The sequence below is a fragment of the Chiloscyllium plagiosum genome, unplaced genomic scaffold, assembly GCF_037043375.1.
Source record: "Chiloscyllium plagiosum isolate Xiang-an unplaced genomic scaffold, Cpla_swu_hap1 HiC_scaffold_22, whole genome shotgun sequence".
NCBI lineage: Eukaryota > Metazoa > Chordata > Chondrichthyes > Orectolobiformes > Hemiscylliidae > Chiloscyllium > Chiloscyllium plagiosum.
Genome location: NW_028270160.1, coordinates 42,865,744 through 42,883,693, shown reverse-complemented (window position 1 = coordinate 42,883,693; position 17,950 = coordinate 42,865,744). Strand labels below are relative to the sequence as shown.

At 41.5% G+C, this 17,950-nt stretch overlaps 1 protein-coding gene across 7 annotated transcripts in view; it reads right to left on the bottom strand.

Moving 5' to 3' along the window:
* kndc1 (kinase non-catalytic C-lobe domain containing 1) overlaps window positions 1-17,627 on the bottom strand; it is a 354,394-nt gene extending 336,767 nt beyond the window's left edge. For all 7 annotated transcript variants that reach the window (XR_006314907.2, XR_015760947.1, XR_006314906.2 and 4 more), the window contains exon 1: window positions 17,017-17,627. Coding sequence is in view for 3 of the 7 variants with exons in the window: in XM_043712540.2 (XP_043568475.2) it covers window positions 17,017-17,094 (78 nt within the window). In the remaining 4 variants the exon portion in view is untranslated. The remainder of the gene's footprint in view (window positions 1-17,016) is intronic.
* Window positions 17,628-17,950: the final 323 nt, after the last annotated feature.

Genomic DNA, 17,950 nt, shown 5'->3' with positions numbered 1-17,950 from the left:
AAGTCTTTCATCTTTTAGAATGGGTTGCAGGTTTTGATTCATTAATATGTTGTCCCAGAACTTCTTTCATGTCACATTCCTGAGACAACTTAAGGTTTTATAAAAAAAAGTGCCAGTGGCATGGTGGATCAGTGGTTAGCACTGCTGCCTCATAGCACCTGGGTCCTGGGTTCAATTCCAGCCTTGGGTGACTGTCCGTGTGGAGTTTGCACATTCGTCCTGTGTCTGGGAGGGTTTCCTCCCACGGTCTTTTCCCAACAACTTGTGCAGGTCAGGTAAATTGTCCATAGTGTTAGATGCATTAGTCAGAGGGAACTAGGTCTGGGTGGGTTGCTCTTCAGAGGGTTGGTGTGGACTGGTTAGGCTGAAGGGCCTGTTTCCACACTGTAGGGAATCTAATCTAACCTCAGCTCATCTCCATGCACATCAAACCAGGTGAGTTGAGGGCATTCTCAAAAATGATATGTTGCGCTTTGGCCAGGGCCAGTGTGATCAGTTACAATCAGTATCTGCAAGAATTGCAAAAGATCATTCTCCTCGGTTGGCCAAACAGTGTCTGAGAAGTGTTGTTAACTTTGACCAAACAGAGGTGAACTTGGTATATCACAGCGAGTCATTTTCAAGGGCAAGTCCTAATACCAAAGGAATTATGTCATGACATCATGATCTTGTAACAGCAGGGATACATGGGCTTTTAATGTGCATGAAGGTTTATAAGCGAATATGTGTATTGGTCAGGAATGAATTTGGATATTCAACAACTTGTGAAGCATGAAAGATAAACCAACCCCAACAGCAGAGGGAACCTCTATATCCACATGATATTCCATCCACTGCTTTGGATGAAAGTAGCAAAAATCCCTCACTCATAGTGCACAACAGATTATATCTTTATGACAGATCACTTCTCCAAATTTCCCATTGTTTGTTGACAAAGCAACATAAAAAGTGCAACCATCACTAACACAATTACCATTGTTTTCTGTTTATTCAGTATTCCTGAACAGATAGTGACTGCCAACAGACTGTAATCCACTGACAAATTGTTTGAAGACATGGGCCTCTCCCCACATAGCACCCATATCGCATTGTCATCCCACTATCTTCACTTAAATTGTCTAGCAGATGATATGGTTCATACAATCAAATCAGCGATCAAGTGTTGCGCAAGAAAACAAGATTTCTACATTGCATCACTGCATTTTAGAGTCTTAGAGAGGTACAAAACAGAAACAGACCTTCAGTCCAACTTGTCCATGCCGACTAGGTATCCCAACCTAATCTAGTCCCGTTTGCCAGCACCTGGCCTATATCCTTCCATACCCTTCTTATTCATACACTCATCCAGATGCCTTTTAAATGTTGTAATTGTACCAGCCTCCACCAATTCCTCTGGCAGCTCATTCCATACACACACCACCCTTTGCATGAAAAAGTTGCTCCTTAGGTCACTTTTAAAACTTTCCCCTCTCACCCTAAACCTATGCCCTCTAGTTCTGGACTCCTCATGTCAGGGAAAAGACCTTGTCAATTTATCCTATCCATGCCCCTCATGATTTCATAAACCTCTATAAGGTCATCCCTCAGCCTCCGATGTTCCAGGGAAAATAGCCCCAGCCTATTCAGCCTCTCCCTGTAGCTCAAATCCTCCAACTGTGGCAACATCCTTGTAAATATTTTCTGAACCCTTTCAAATTTCACAACATCCTTCCGATAGGAAGGAGACCAGAACTGCATACAATATTCTAAAAGTGGCCTAACCAATATCCTGTACAGCCACAACATGACTTCCCAACTCTTATACTCAAACATACCAGATGTCTTCTTCACTATCCTATCTACCTGCAACTCCACTTTCAAGGAACTATGAACCTGCACTCCAAGGTCTCTTTATTTAGCAACACTCAGCAGGACCTTACCATTAATTGTGTAAGTCCTGCTCTGATTTGTCTTTCCAAAATGCAGCACCTCACATTTATCTAAATTAAACTCCATCTGCCATTCCTTGGCCTAGTGGCCAATATGATCAAGATCCTGCTGTACTCAGAAGTAATCTTATTTGTTATCCACTACACCTCCAATGTTGGTTTCATTCACAAACTTAATAACTATACCTCCTATATTCACATCCAAATCATTTACATAAGTGACGAAAAGCAGTGGACCCAGCACCGATCCTTGTGGCACACCACTGGTCACAGACCTCCAGTCTGAAAAGCAACCCTCCACCACCCTCTGTTTTCTACCTTTGAGCCAGTTCTGTATCAAAATGGCTAGTTCTCTCTGTATTCCATTTGATCCTTCAGGGACTGCCACACCCAGCACAGCTTATGTTCACATGGAAAGTGCAAATGAACTTGCCCAGCAACAAACTGTCTGACAACTCCGAGACCCAAAAATTCTTATTGAAAGCCAGAGGACAGTGAAAGAGATACATGATCAGCAAGCACAAATGCGCATTGGGTAGAGAATAAACCAGAAATCCAAATGTAAATACTTGGATACCATCAAAGATTTTTAGAAAATGTAACTCACCCAGATTGTTGAAGTCAGCGCTGATCATAGTGCTAAAATGTGAAGGAACAGAACCAGCTCAAACCAGTGTATAAAATGCCAATCAGGCACAAAACGAATGAGGAAATAATCTGATGCTGATTGTATGGGGATGATGAGTGACAGCAATCAGCAGGAGGATAACCAGGCTGTCAACAAAGAGCAACCACAAAGAATACATGCCTTTCCAGGTGGGGAGACAATTACCAGATCAGGACAAGTTGTCAAACCACCAAATTGTGATATTAAAGTGTGAATTGTAAGCTCATTTTATGTGTTTGTATAATTATTGATTAAGGAAACATGTCTGTGTACACCATTTATATCAGTTTGGGATAATTATTGCCTTTGGAAAAATGGGGACGTTGTGGTATTTCTCACAGATAGTATGCAGTATATCTTTAAGAGACATGATTGTGAAGGCACGACAGTATCATAGATTGTAATCTGAGGTCAGAAAGATCTTGGATTCCATTTTAACTGGGACCACTTGAAGCATGAGGTATTCAGACCATAAGACTATGAGACATAGGAGTGGAAGTAAGGCCATTCGGCCCATCGAGTCCACTCCGCCATTCAATCATGGCTGATAGGCATTTCAACTCCACTTACCCGCATTCTCCCTGTAGTCCTTAATTCCTTGTGACATCAAGAATTTATCAATCTCTGCCTTGGAGTCATTTAGCGTCCTGGCCTCCATTGCACTCTGCGGCAATGAATTCCACAGGCCCACCACTCTCTGGCTGAAGAAATGTCTCCGCATTTCTGTTCTGAATTTACCCCCTCTAATTCTAAGGCTGTGTCCATGGGTCCTAGTCTTCTCGCCTAACAGAAACAATTTCCTAGCGTCCACCCTTTCCAAGCCATGTATTATCTTGTAAGTTTCTATTACACATTTTCAGCTCTATTAAATCTCCCCTTAATCTTCTAAACTCCAATGAATACAATCCCAGGATCCTCAGCCGTTCCTCATATGTTAGACCTACCATTCCAGGGATCATCCGTGTGAATCTCCGCTGAACACGCTCCAGTGCCAGTATGTCCTTCCTGAGGTGTGGGGACCAAAACTGGACACAGTACTCCAAATGGGGCCTAACCAGAGCTTTATAAAGTCTCAGTAGCACAACAGTGCTTTTATATTTCAACCCTCTTTTGATAAATGACAACATTGCATTCGCTTTCTTAATCACGGACTCAACCTGCATGTTTACCTTTAGAGAATCCTCGACTAGCACTCCCAGATCCCTTTGTACTTTGGCTTTATGAATTTTCTCACCGTTTAGAGAGTAGTCCATGCTTGTATTCTTTTTTACAAGGTGCAAGACCTCGCATTTGCTCACATTGAATTCCATCAGCCATTTTCTGGACCATTCTCCTAAACTGTCTAGATCCTTCTGCAGCCTCCCCATTTCCTCAGTACTACCTGCCTGTCCTCCTATTTTCATATCATTGGCAAACTTCGCTAGAATGCCCCCAGTCCCTTCATCCAGATCATTAATATATAACGTGAACAGCTGTGGCTCCAACACTGAACCCTGCGGGACACCGCTTGTCACCGGCTGCCATTCCGAAAAAGAACCTTTCATCCCAACTCTCTGCCTTCTGTCAGACAGCCAATCCTCAATCCATACCTTGAACACCATGGGCCCTCACCTTACTCAGCAGCCTCCCGTGTGGCACCTTATCAAAGGCCTTTTGGAAGTCTAGGTAGACCACATCCACTGGGTTTCTCTGGGCTAACCTACTTGTCTCTCCTCTTCAAAGAATTCAAACAGGTTTGTCAGGCACGACCTCCCCTTACTAAATCCATGTTGACTTGTTCTAATCCAACCCTGCTCTTCCAAGAGTTTAGAAACCTAATCTTTAATGATGGATTCTAGAATTTTACCAACAACCGAGGTTGGGCTAATTGGCCTATAATTTTCCATCTTTTGTCTTGATCCTTTCTTGAACAAGGGGGTTACAACAGTGATCTTCCAATCATCCGGGACTTTCCCTGACTCTAGTGACTTTTGAAAGATCTCAACCAACGCCTCCGCCATTTCCTCAGCCACCTCCCTCAGAACTCCAGGATGTAGCCCATCGGGGCCAGGAGATTTATCAATTTTAAGACCTTTTAGCTTTTCTAGCACTTTCTCTTTTGTAATGACAACCATATTCAACTCAGCCCCCGACTCCCTTCAATTGTTGGGATATTACTCATGTCTTCTACTGTGAAGACAGACGGAAAGTACTTATTAAGTTCTCCAGCTATTTCCTTATCTCCCATCACTAAGCTTCCAGCATCAGTTTGAAGTGGCCCAATATCTACTTTTGCCTGTCGTTTGTTTCTTATGTATTGAAAGAAACTTTTACTATCATTTCTAATATTACTGGCTAGCTTACCTTCACATTTGATCCTCTCCTTCCTTATTTCTCTCTTTGTTATCCTCTGTTTGTTTTTGTAGCCTTCCCAATCTTCTGATTTCCCAGTGCTCTTGGCCACTTTATAGGATCTCTCTTTTTCTTTAATACATTTCCTGACTTCCTTTGTCAGCCATGGCTGTCTAATCCCTCCCTGCATAATCTTTCTTTTCTTGAGGATGAACCTCCGTTCAGTGTCCTCAATTATACCCACAAACTCCTGCCATTTTTGCTCTACTGTCTTCCCAGCTAGGCTCTGCTTCCAGTCTATTTTCATCAGTTCCTCTCTCATGCCCTCATAATTACTTTTATTTAACTGTAACACCATTATATCCGATTTTGCCTTCTCTCTTTCAAACTGCAGACTGAACTCTACCATATTATGATCACTGCTTCCTAAGTGTTCCCTTACTTTAAGATTTTTTATAAAATCTGGTTCATTACATAGCACTAGGTCCAGAATAGCCTGCTCCCTTGTGGGCTCCATGACAAGCTGTTCCAAAAAACCAACCTGTAAGCACTCCATGAATTCCCTTTCTTTGGATCCACTGGCAACATTATTTACCCAGTCCACCTGCATATTGAAGTCTCCCATGATCACCGTGACCTTGCCTTTCTGACATGCCTTCTCTATTTCCCGGTACATGTTGCGCCCCTGGTCCTGACCACTGTTAGGAGGTCTGTACATAACTCCCACTATGGTTTTTTTGCTTTTGTGGTTCCTCAATTCCACCCACTCAGACTCCACATCAACCGACGCTATGTCATTCGGTGCCATAGATTTAATTTTGTTCTTAACTAACAAGGCAACCCCGTCCCCTCTGCCCACCTCCCTGTCTTTTCGATAAGTTGAAAATCCTTGGATGTTTAACTGCCAGTCCTGACCCCCCTGTAACCACGTCTCTGTGATGCCTACCACATCATAATCATTCACGATGATCTGTGCCATTAGTTCATCTGCTTTGTTACGAATGCTACGAAAATTCAGGTAAAGTGCCTTAATGCTAACTTTCTTATCATTAGAGATATTGGAAGTCATAAGATGTCCTAAGTTATCCTTCCTTTTTGCTGCATTCCCAGTCTGCCTCAAGTTTAAATCCGCCTGCACACATGCTATCCTGCTGCTTATCTTTCCATTTAACTTCATACTCCCTGTCGCTTTCACTTTCCCTTCCCCCCAACTCAGAAGTTTAAAGTCCTACTGACCACCCTATTTATCCTCTTCGCTAGAACATTGGCACCTGATCGGTTCAGGTGGAGACCGTCCCAATGGTACAGATTCCCCCGGTTCCAAAACTGATGCCAATGCCCCATGACGTGGAATCCCTCTTTCCCACACCAATCCCTTAGCCACGTGTTTACTTCCCTAATTTTCTTACCCCTATGCCAATTGGCACGTGGCTCGGGCAGTAATCCGGAGATTATGACCCTTGAGGACCTGTACTTCAATTTCCTTCCTAGTGCTTGATAATCCCCAAACAGGTCCTCCACCCTAGCTTTGCCTATGTTCTTAGTCCCAACGTGGACCACAACAACTGGATCCTCCCCCTCCTGCTCCAATATCCTTTCAAGCCGGTTGGAGATGTCTCGCACCCTGGCACCGGGCAGGCAACACACCATGTGAGAATCCCTATCCGGCTTGCAAAGGATACTATCTGTCCCCTAATTATAGAATCCCCTGTAACAACTGCTTGTCTTTTTGCTCCCCCCTCTTGAATGGCCTTCTGCACCATGGTGCCATGGTCAGCTGGCTCATCCTGTCCAGAGCCCTTTTCCTCATCCGTCCAGGGAGCAAGAATCTCATACCTGTTGGACAAGATCAAGGGCTGAGGCTCCTGCACTCCTGAACTCAGGTTCCCCCTACCTGCCTCACTTACAGTCACACTCTGATGTCCCTGATCACGAACTAAATGTGAATTACTTCATATCCCAGGTGTGACTGCCTCCTGAAACAAAGCGTCCAGGTAACTCTCCCCCTTCCGGAGAGTATTGATGAAAGCATGCTACAATTCATATCCAGTAGTTTAATACTAGTCCATACATTGTCGTGCCTTTGATTTTAATATTTCTATGTATCAGGAGCTGTAATCAACATTGTCAAATTCTTACTACCATGTTACCTACATCTAGTTTTTATGTTAAGGAGTTAATACAAGCACTGCCATACCAAGTACAGATACCCTGCTGTTGGAGGCAAAAGGGCCGAAACATCAATTTTCCTGCTCCTCGGATGCTGCCTGACCTGCTGTGCTTTTCCAGCAACACACTCTCAACTCTGAACTCCAGCATCTGCAGACCTCACTGTCTCCATGTCAAATTGCCCCATAGTGTACAAGGATGTATAGGTTCGGTGGATTAGTCATGGGAAATCCTGGACTATACAGTAGGAGCGTGGGTCTGAGTGGGGTCTTCAGAAGGTCGGTGAAGACTTAATGGGTCGAATCGCCTACTTTTGCACTGTAGAGATTCTACCATTCTATGATACAGAGTGGCAACAACCAGCACCTTTAATGGAGTAAAAGTCTAGAATAGATTTCTGTCAGGATGAAGTAAAAGTCACAGGTAAATGCAGGAATGAAATTCCCAATGACTTTGGAGTCCAGAAGTACAGGTGGCAATTTAAGGATACAGGTTCTTTAGGACTCAGATGCGGAGAGATTTCTTCACCCAGACAGTGGAATCCTGTATTCCTGATGAAGGGCTTTTGCTCAAAACATCGATTTCCCTGCTCCTCAGATGTCTGCCTGAACTGCTGTGCTTTTCCAGCACCACTCTAATCTAGACTCTGGTTTCCAGCATCTGCAGTCATTGTTTTTACCTAGTGGAATTCTGTACCACAGAAAGCAGTTGAGGTTACAACATTGAATGTTTTCAAGGAGAAGTTAGATGTTCTTGAGGCTAAAACTTTCAAAGGTTACGGGGAAAAAGCAGGCATGCGCTGCTGAGTTAGATGATCAGCCTAAACATACTGACTGGCAAAGCAGACTCGAAGGACCCAATGGCTGACTCCTGGCACTGTTTTCCAGATTCTTATGATGATTTGCCTTGTCACGTTCTATATAACTCTTCACTGCCCATTGCTTCAGTAATTTTGCTGCAGTTTCTATCCAGGTTTTGTCCTTTTCTTTTCAAATTCAGTCAGTGAAATTTAGTATCTATACTATAATATTTTACCAATTAACTAATAGCAATAATTCCATTCAGATCTGATGATAACATATTCTTTAGTACAGATACGACAATACATTGGCACTGACTTTTGTTTTTGTTTATATAGGATATAGGCATTACTGGCTAGACCAGCAATGTGCTGCCCATCCCTAATCACCCTTGAGAAGGTGGTGGTGAGCTGTCTTCTTGAACTGATACAGTTTATGTGGTGGAGGTACACTCTCAGTGCTATATTTAGAAGGGAATTCCAGGATTTTGACTCAGTGACAGTGAAGTAGTTCCAAGATAGAAGGATGTATGGCTTGGAGGGACACCAGCTGGTAAGGTTCCCTCAAAGTTCTTGCCATCTGCGGAGAGCTCCAAGGTCTGTACAGGGTAGCAATTTCAGCAACCGGAAGTCAATGTCAAGATCGGTGTGCTGATGTCAATCACTGTGCATGGAGCCTTGGATCAGCTGTGCGCTCATGCATCTTGTATTGTCCTTCCAGGTAGCAGAGATCGCAGGCTTAGAAGATGCTGTTGAAGGAGCCTTAGTGAGTTGCTGCAGTATATCTGAAATCATTGCTATCATGGTATTACAATGGTGGAGGGAATGAATGCTAATAAAGATTTTTTTTTTGAATGAAAATGTTACTTGCCACTTATCAATCCGAATCTGAATTTTGTTCAAGCTTCACAACTGAATAGATTGCTAAATCTACAAGTGAGGGTTCGGATGAGGGAAATTGGGAAGGGGAATGATATACGAATGAATAGCAATGGTGGAGTAAAACAAGCTGACCCATCAAGCTGCCATAAGTTGTCATAGAGCAATACAGCATCATAACCCCAATGTACATTCCTCTGAGACATAGGCAGCCAACCAAAAAACATGAGTTAGCCATGGTTAGCAAAAGAAGTTAAAGACTGCATTAGGTCAAATGAGTGACTTATTAGAATGTCAGATAAACCTGATGATTGGGAGCAATTTATTACCAAGCAAATTAGGACCAAGATGTTTATAAGGGATAAGGTCACAAGGACTATCAAGTGAACTGCAAACATTTCTAATGATATGTGAAATGAAAATTATTAGCCAATGATCAATGTGGCTCAATACAGGAGACTTTATAGTGGAGAACAGGGAATTGGCAGAGAAATTAAGCAGTTGTTTTGTGTCTGACTTCATGGAGACAATGCAGAAAGTCTTCCAGAAATACCAGGTGACCAACAGGCTCACATAATTGATGTGTAAAAATAGTAACTATTAGTACAGAGGTAGTATTTGAAAATTAGCTTAGTGGAGGGTGGATAAATATCCTGGACCAGAAAAGTTTCATTCCAGAGAGTACAAGTCATAGCAGAACTAGTAATAGTGCCATGTTGAGAATAATCCATTTATTCATACTGTCTGCTTTTTGTCTATTAACCAATTCTCAAGCATTGGTGATATAATTCTATATCTTCTAGAAAGATTCCTGCTGACTGGAAAGCAGTAGATGTAACTCCACTGTTTTTAAAAGGAAAATGAGATAGAAGGGAGAACTACAGGCTTTTGCGCATGACATTCACAGCAGAAAAACTTTTAGAATCTACTCTAAAGGATTTGATAACTGGACATTAATAAATAAGTGGCAAAACTGAGGAGAGTCAATGTGGATTCATGAAAGGGAATCATGGCTGACAATCTTTTTTCGAGTTTTTAAAGGATATTAGTTTTATTTTATTCATTCATGGGGTGAGGCCAGGCATTGACCAGACCAGTATTTATTGCCCATCCCTAATTGCCCAGAGAGCAGTTAAGATGCACTTTGCTGTGGATATGGAGTCAAATGTGACCAGATAAAGACGGCATTTTACTTCCCAAAAGGGCATGAGTGATCCAGATGGGTTTTTCCTACAATCAGCAATGGATTAATGATCATCATTAGACTCTTAACTCTAGATTTATATTGAATTCAAATTCTACCATCTGCCATGGTAGATTCAAACCTGGGTGTCTAGAACATTATCTGGGTTTCTGGATTAACAGTCCAGCGATAATACCACTAGGCCATCATCTCCCCGTAGTTAGTTGTAACATAAACAAAGGAGAACCAATGGATGTCATGTATTTGAATGTTCAAAAGACACTGATTTACTAAAAGATAAGTTTAGTAAATCATAGTGCAAGGGATTCAAAGGAATATATTACTATTGTTACAAGCATTATATTACAAATTGAGAATTGGTTAACAGACAAAAAGCAGACAGTTAGAATAAATGGATCATTCTCAGGATGGGATGCCATTAAATCGCAGAATACCACAAGAGTCATTGCCAGGTCCATAATTATTTACAATCGACATAAATGATTTGGATGTTTGGGCTGTTTCAAATTAACTGGTGATACCAAACCTTGTGGGAATGTAAGTTGTGAGAAGGGTACAAGAAAACTTTAAGAGGACTTGGACAGGCTTATCATAGGGACCAGAATATGACATTGGAATATAATGTGAAAAATAAATGTGAAGTGATTCACTTTGGTGGAAGAAAAACAGAAGGGCAGAATATTTCTTAAATAGTGAAAGTTTAAGAAGTACAGGTATCCAAAGGGATTGGGCTATGCTTGTGTATGAATCACAAATGCAAGCATACAGGCAAAGCAAACAATTATAAAGGTAAACACTGTGTTGGCGTTCAAGGAGATGTGAGTCAAAACTGAAAATATCGTGGTGCAGTAGCATGGCATCTTGGTGAGATTTCATCTAGACTACTATGTATAGTTTGAGTCTCCTTATTTAAAGAAGGATCTGCTTGCCATAGAGGGAGTGTAACAGTCGTTCACCAGATTAATCCCTGGAGTAGCAGGATTGTCTTCAGGGGAGATATAGCAGAGATTTTGGCATATTTGCTCTAAAGTTTCAAAGAGCAAGGGGTGACCATATTGAAATTCTCAAAAAATCACAACAGAGTAGATATAGATAGGAAGTCTCCCAATTGGTGAACTCTAGAAACAGGGACATGATCTCTGGATAAGGAGCTGGCCACTGAGATGAGGAGGAATTTCTTCACTCAGAAACTGATGAATCTTTGAAAGTGTCTACTCCAGAGGGCAGTGGAAGCTCAATCATTGATCACATTCAGGACAGATATTGACAGATTCCTGGAGACGCATGACATTAAGAGATATGAAGATAGTGAAGGAGTAGATGCTCAGCTATGATCTAGAATGATGGGGCAAGGTGATGTGCTGAATGGCCTAATCTTGTTCCTAATTAGACATTGTTAAGGAGCTATAAAAGCCCTGAGGAAATCCCACAACTATGTTGAAGAATTAAAAGATTCTGGGAAATTCTCTCTGACACTAATGAACATAAATGAGACACAATGAGTAATGTTTAATCTACATTTAATAAACTGCAATATTATTCATAACTAGAAATTCATCTGGCTCCCCAATAAAAACTTGCAGTGAAGTCGTCAACTTTATTTCCCACAAGGTTGCCTGCCCCTCCACAAAAAGAGTTATTTACATCTAACCTGCTTCTGTACTCCGTAAATTATATGCATCTCCTCTGCCTACTTAAGTTTCATAATTCAAACAATCTAATGTCTTCACATTTTAAAGATTTCAGTCAAATCACCTCCTAGCCTTTTGTCTTCTACAGTGGAAAAGACTCAGCTTTTTCTTTGGTAACTAAAACCTTTTAAGTTTGATATGTGTCTAGTGCGCCCCTTCCTTTTTTTTATCTTGTAACCTGGTTCCTTGATCAAAATATTCCAATTGATATTTAAAATATGGTGCCATATGGACAATCTAGGTTATGTCTACATACAGCAAAATTCAGGCTTGATGTTGTGAAACTTGAAAGGGTTCAGAAAAGATTTACAAGGATGTTGCCAGGGTTGGAGGATCTGAGCTACAGGGAGAGGCTGAACAGGCTGGGGCTGTTTTCCCTGGAGTGTCGGAGACTGAGGGGTGACCTTATAGAGGTTTGCAAAATTACGAAGGGCATGGATGGGATAAATAGACAAAGTCTTTTCCCTGGGATCGGGGAATCCAGAACTAGAGGGCACAGGTTTAGGGTGAGAGGGGAAAGATATAAAAGAGACCTACGGGGCAACTTTTTCACACAGAGGGTGGTACGTGTATGGACTGAGCTGCCAGAGGAAGTGGTGGAGGCTGGTACAATTGCAACATTTAAGAGGCTATTGGATGGGTATATGAATAGGAAGAGTTTGGAGGCATATGGGCCGGGTGCTGGCAGGTGGGACTAGATTGGGTTGGGATATCTGGTCGGCATGGACAGGTTGGACCGAAGGGTATGTTTCCATGCTGTACATCTCTATGACTCTATCTCACACAAGTGAGCAGTAATGACTTCCTCCAACAAGAGAGAATGCAAACATCTCTCATAGACTTTCAATAACATTGACATCACTGAACATCCCACTATAACACCTGAGGTTACCGCTGACCATGAACTGAATTGGGTCAGCAAAATGAATACTGTAACTTAAACAGCAGGTCAGAGTTTAGAACTTCTGAGGCACATAACTCACCTCCTATCTCCCAAAAGCCTGTTCACCATCTACAAAATACTCTGAGTTTCAGGTCAAAAGAATTAAAGAAGCTCAACCAGATCTGAAAAGGAGCTCTCTTGATAGTCACAATACCTTCAACAAGCACATCCTCCACCACAGTCAGACAGTATCAGTAAGTATACCATGTAGGGAATTACTGCATTAAGAAACCAAGGTTCATTCTACAGCATCTTTCAAACCTGTAATTTCTAACACCTAGAAAGGTGAGGATAGCAGATGCGTGGAAATCCATGATTTGCAAGTTCCTCTGGAAACTCTACACTATCCTCACTTGGGACTATTTTGTTGATCCTTCACAAGACCAATATCCTGGAACTTCCATCCGAACACTGTGCACTCCATGTGGGAGTTCCTACACCACATGGACTTCAGCAGTTCAAGAAGATGCAACTATCTGCTCAAGGGCTATTAGGATTGAGCAATAAGTTTTGGCCCTGCTAGGATCCTGCAACTGAATAAATGAAAAATAATGATTATCCTAGCAATACACCTGAATGCTAAGTTATAATAACAAAAATGCAATATTGATTCATTACAAACTGAATCAGAGTTAATTCATTTATCTTTCTGAATGTTGACTGTTTTTCTGTCATTTAATGACAGGGAAGATAAAAGTTCAGGCATACATGGCACTTTGGTCAACATTTTGTGTATGCTGTCATAAGGCAGTAGTAAATGTTTGGTACTGCAGCATAACAACAGGATTAGGTTTACAGTCATTGTTATACAGTCACAGCTACATTCGCTGCATTTCAGAAATTCAGCTTCCCAAAGCTATGTTTAGCAGTCTGCTGATAGGAAGCAGCAGCACAGAATTGTCAGACTAAACATTTCAATGTTCTAAAGCAAAGAACTAAAGAGTAAAGCAATGTGTGAAACAATTGAATCTATGAGGTATCAAATATAACTTTGTGTTAGCAATGAAAGAAAAGAATTGTCATAGAAAAGTCAAGCAGTAACAAGTGAAAAGTGACAGCATTAGTCATGATGGACATCTGGTCATGAATGTGGGTTATGTAGGAGGATGCAGAAACACATCCACATCTCTCTTTCTCTCGCTATCTCTCTCACTGTCTCACTTTCTCTCTTCCTCTCTCCCTCTTTTTCTCCCACCCTCTCTGTCTTGCCTCCTCACTTTCTCCCTTCCTCTCCCTCTCTTCCCTCCTGTCTCTCTCTCTCTCTCTCTCTCTCTCTCTCTCTCTCCACATCACTCACTTTCTTATTTGCATTGGCTTTCCATTTTTGTGTGCCTTACATCATGTGCCTTGGCATTAGCACTATTCCTAGTAGCTGTAATGAAATTACAGATGCAAATTGGGAAAAATGGCAGCCCATGAGAGCAAAGAGAAGAATGTACCTTATGAAGGGACTGCTTAAGTCATGCATATAATACTAACTGAATATTTTGCATGTCATAATTCAGATTTTCTAAGCAAGCATTGACTGAATTGTAGCTAATGTTTAAAATGTAATTAAAGTGTTCAACCTTAATTCTGTCTGCTTTGTCCAGCACTGTGAATGAGACTGTTGCATTAAGTTTTTTTAATTCCAGGGTCTTCCTACATAACACAGGAAACTCTTTGATAAGGCATCATCCACATCCGATCAAGTGCTGATAGACAGAACAGTTGGGAGACTCACTGGTTCTACCAAAATGCAGAAAAGGAACTGAATATACAGCAAAACTGCACACTACTTCTAAAATGGAGTCACGCAGTGAAATAGATACTAATAAGTCAAGTGAAAACTTTCATGCCTTCAAAGTCCAGAGTCATAATGTCAAGAAAATGATTTTTCAAGTTGAATGCACAGTACAAATGATCAACATTTGGTTCCTTCCTTTTTAATCTTTCATAGATATGTTGGACTTTGATAACAAATCACAAAACTGATTTCAGGCGATCTTGGCTGCAGCCATAAATTTTACTGATAACACCAGCGGACAAGTTACTTGTGGATGAACACGGCATATCAACCACAGGAAGAGATGGAATTAATAACAACAGAGTTATAAGGAAGTGATAACTTTTACCCCACTCAGACAATGAGCCGGTGTGCCCCATTATAAGTGTCTGATTTTAACTGCATGGCATACAATGGGTAGCTGATCTTGGCCACCACAGAGAACTAAAATAATCCTTTCAGTGTTTTCAAACAGTGACTTTGGTTTTTGGATCATTTGAAAGATCTTTTGGCACACCAATATGTTGTGTGCAATATTGCTTTGTAATGTGTTGTATATGTCACAAACTAACCTATTAAGCCATAGCTAGCTACATTGCATAATTATGATTTAAATATAATTCAAAATGATTTCATATGCAAAAGGAAACCAAATTATCAGGCATTATGGTTTGACCAACAGCACTGAAAACAATCATTTGTTCTTGCAATTTTCTAACAAAACTATTCTTCCTCATAGCTACCATCTTTGGGATCTCAGATCTCCTTGAAAATCACCACAGAGCAATAAAAATTATATTTTTCTTTAAAACATCAAAGTACATTGTAGTGAAGGACAGAGTCAGGAAATTACATATTTATGCTACTGCACCCCCACCTTCCCCTTAATCGCTATGTTTATTGCTGCAACTCAATTTATGTACCATAACGTCCAACACTCCAGTCCAAATATACAGCTCCAATACATCTGGACAATATCAAACATTAAAGTAAATTTTAAGAAGTTAATGTTTTATAGACCACAATATTAGATTAACATCGTGTAACCACTTCAAGTTATCTTAAATGAAACAACATGGATGAAAACAAACTACAAAATCCTTTTTGTTCATTTCATTTTGTGCAAGGACCACTAGCTATGGTGTTTCATTTCACTGCTTTAATGTGCTTGCAAATTCATATAGTATGATGTACTCGTCCTTTCTGCCCATCCAAGCTTCCTTTCATCTTCCTATGACACTTTCTACATTCTTGGTGGTTTTCATTGGCATTGTTGACCATAGTTTGATTCCGTTTCCTTTTTAGCTTTAGGTTAATTGTACTATTTATCTCTAGAATGCTTTTCATTTGACGCGCCACTTCCTTCATTTATATAATTGCATCTATTATGTATTTGTGCAATCTCATATTTAAAGATTCCCTATCACTACTATTTGCTAACCAACTTGCAAAAACTAGTTTGGGTGACTTTATTTCTTAAAGCACTGCATTTTGCCTTTTTACAGTCTAATGCCCTCAGCTTGCCAATGCTTTCTGTGTCAAATTTTCCAGAATTAAATCAAGCAACTGTTAGCTTCTTGTTCGACAAGAAAAATCATGATCTAGAATGCAGTTCAGGGTGCATTTGAAGTATGCTTCACTTTGAAGAATTACATTAGTTTAACCCAGTTTATTTTCTGACATCACCAATTTTATTACCCCATGGTTCTTGTATATCTTAATGAACCCTTTGAAGATCTCCCCATTGACTTTATCTCCACTGTTTGGTGGGTAGTAACATACTTGCAACCGTATCATTGCCTTCCGGCTTCTTAACTGTATCCATATGGATTCAATCATAATCTAATACTCTGGAACGTTCTTCTATGTTAGCTTAGCGATAAATCTTTTATTAATGCCAGCTTCCTCCATCATTCCACCCTCCCCCCCCCCCCCCCGCCGCCGCCATTTGTTGTGAAAATGTTACAATTGGAAAATGAAAAGTCCCGTTCAAACCATTACAGAAACTGTATTATATCCCTCCAGTCTTTAATAGTTGCAATGCATATTTAACCACTATTTCGCAATGACCTATTTCAAAATGAGAAGCATCATCATTCTGCAGTGTTCATTTGAGCCTGAGATGCACATCAACTGCAACTTTGTCGATTACCTCAAAAACAAATCAATGGTCATTGCATAAAGCATCTATATATTACAGACCAGGTAATATTCAAGCTAACTGTTCGACTTGATTATTGGTGCTGTTTTGTTAATTATGACTGACGACTGCTTACGAGTTGACAGATAATACATTTTTCAAAATTGGAAGATTTCTGACAAACGAGGCAGCTCGAGCATTGAGGGTATTTTTACCAGATAACATTTTTCCATTAACCGCTCCTGTAAGTTTGTCTAATCAATTAAAGTTGAGTTGCGGGTTACAAGTGGCTGGAGTCGCGCAAATTCACTGCCTGGCCTAGAGGCCGATCAATTTCCAGTCATCGAAGGACTGAGCATTTGGATTAATTCCACCCGGGGCTGAACGACAAGGAGTGTTTACATAGAGGCATTGCACCGGCAACTTAGTCAATGGCCCAAGCCTACTGGAACTCCTTAAGAAAGATCTGAAATACCGCAGGAACATCAATGCAGACCTACCTCATCTTCCAAAAGCGTAGGAAGAGGTTCAAATTCATAATACTCCCTATCATCATCTTCATGATAGTACAGAGCCATCGCTTCTCTGTAATTGGGATCTGACGGGTGAAGAATTGATGGAGAGGTAGTGAACAGAGTCAACAAAACAAAAAAAAACTGAGTCGAGATCTGTCTCCCTTGTCGATTACAACCTGTTTTTATTGAGAACAGGCAAAAAAAAACAAGTCAGTGCAGCCGTGCCTCTTCAGAGGGAATGCTCAGCAGAGAACACTTTTAAAAAGAAAACAAAAAAAAACCATTAATTCATGTCATGTTCGTGCAGTTTTTTTTTCCCTCCCGCTGCGGAACTCGCTCTTCACACAGTCATGGGAAAGATTTCTCGGTCACTGATATAATATCCCCCTCCAACCTCCCCCTTCCCCTCTCCCTTCTCCTTTTTCCACCGACCAGCCCAGATTGAGGGAGTTGAAAGATTTATATTCTCTCTCTCTCTCTCTCTCGGTCAGTTTGCTAAACGCTTGCTGTCATGGCAACATCTCCAAATAGCAGCACAAGCCGCACCATAGAGTCTGCAGCTCCGTTCCTGCCGGGAGAGGCAGCGGCAGGGAGCGGGATCCGGAGCCGGGGGGACGGGGGGGGGGGTGTGGGAGAGGGAGAGAGAGGCGTCTTCAGCAGCTGCGCCCCCGCCTCGGCCGCCACAGTGCGGCCACGAAACCCCCTTCACCCCGCTCCCGCGCACTCCGCAGCCGCCCAGCTCCTCCCCATTCCCACCTCCTTCTCCCTACCTCCAGCGCACAGTCCCTGTGATTGACGTTTGAAGAATTGTCGGGGGTTAGCACAGGTAAACCCCACTATTGGACCCGGAGAGGCATCGCCAGGTTAGATAGCACAGGAAGCGGGGGCGCGGGGCTGGGAATAGGATCGGACTCCGGGA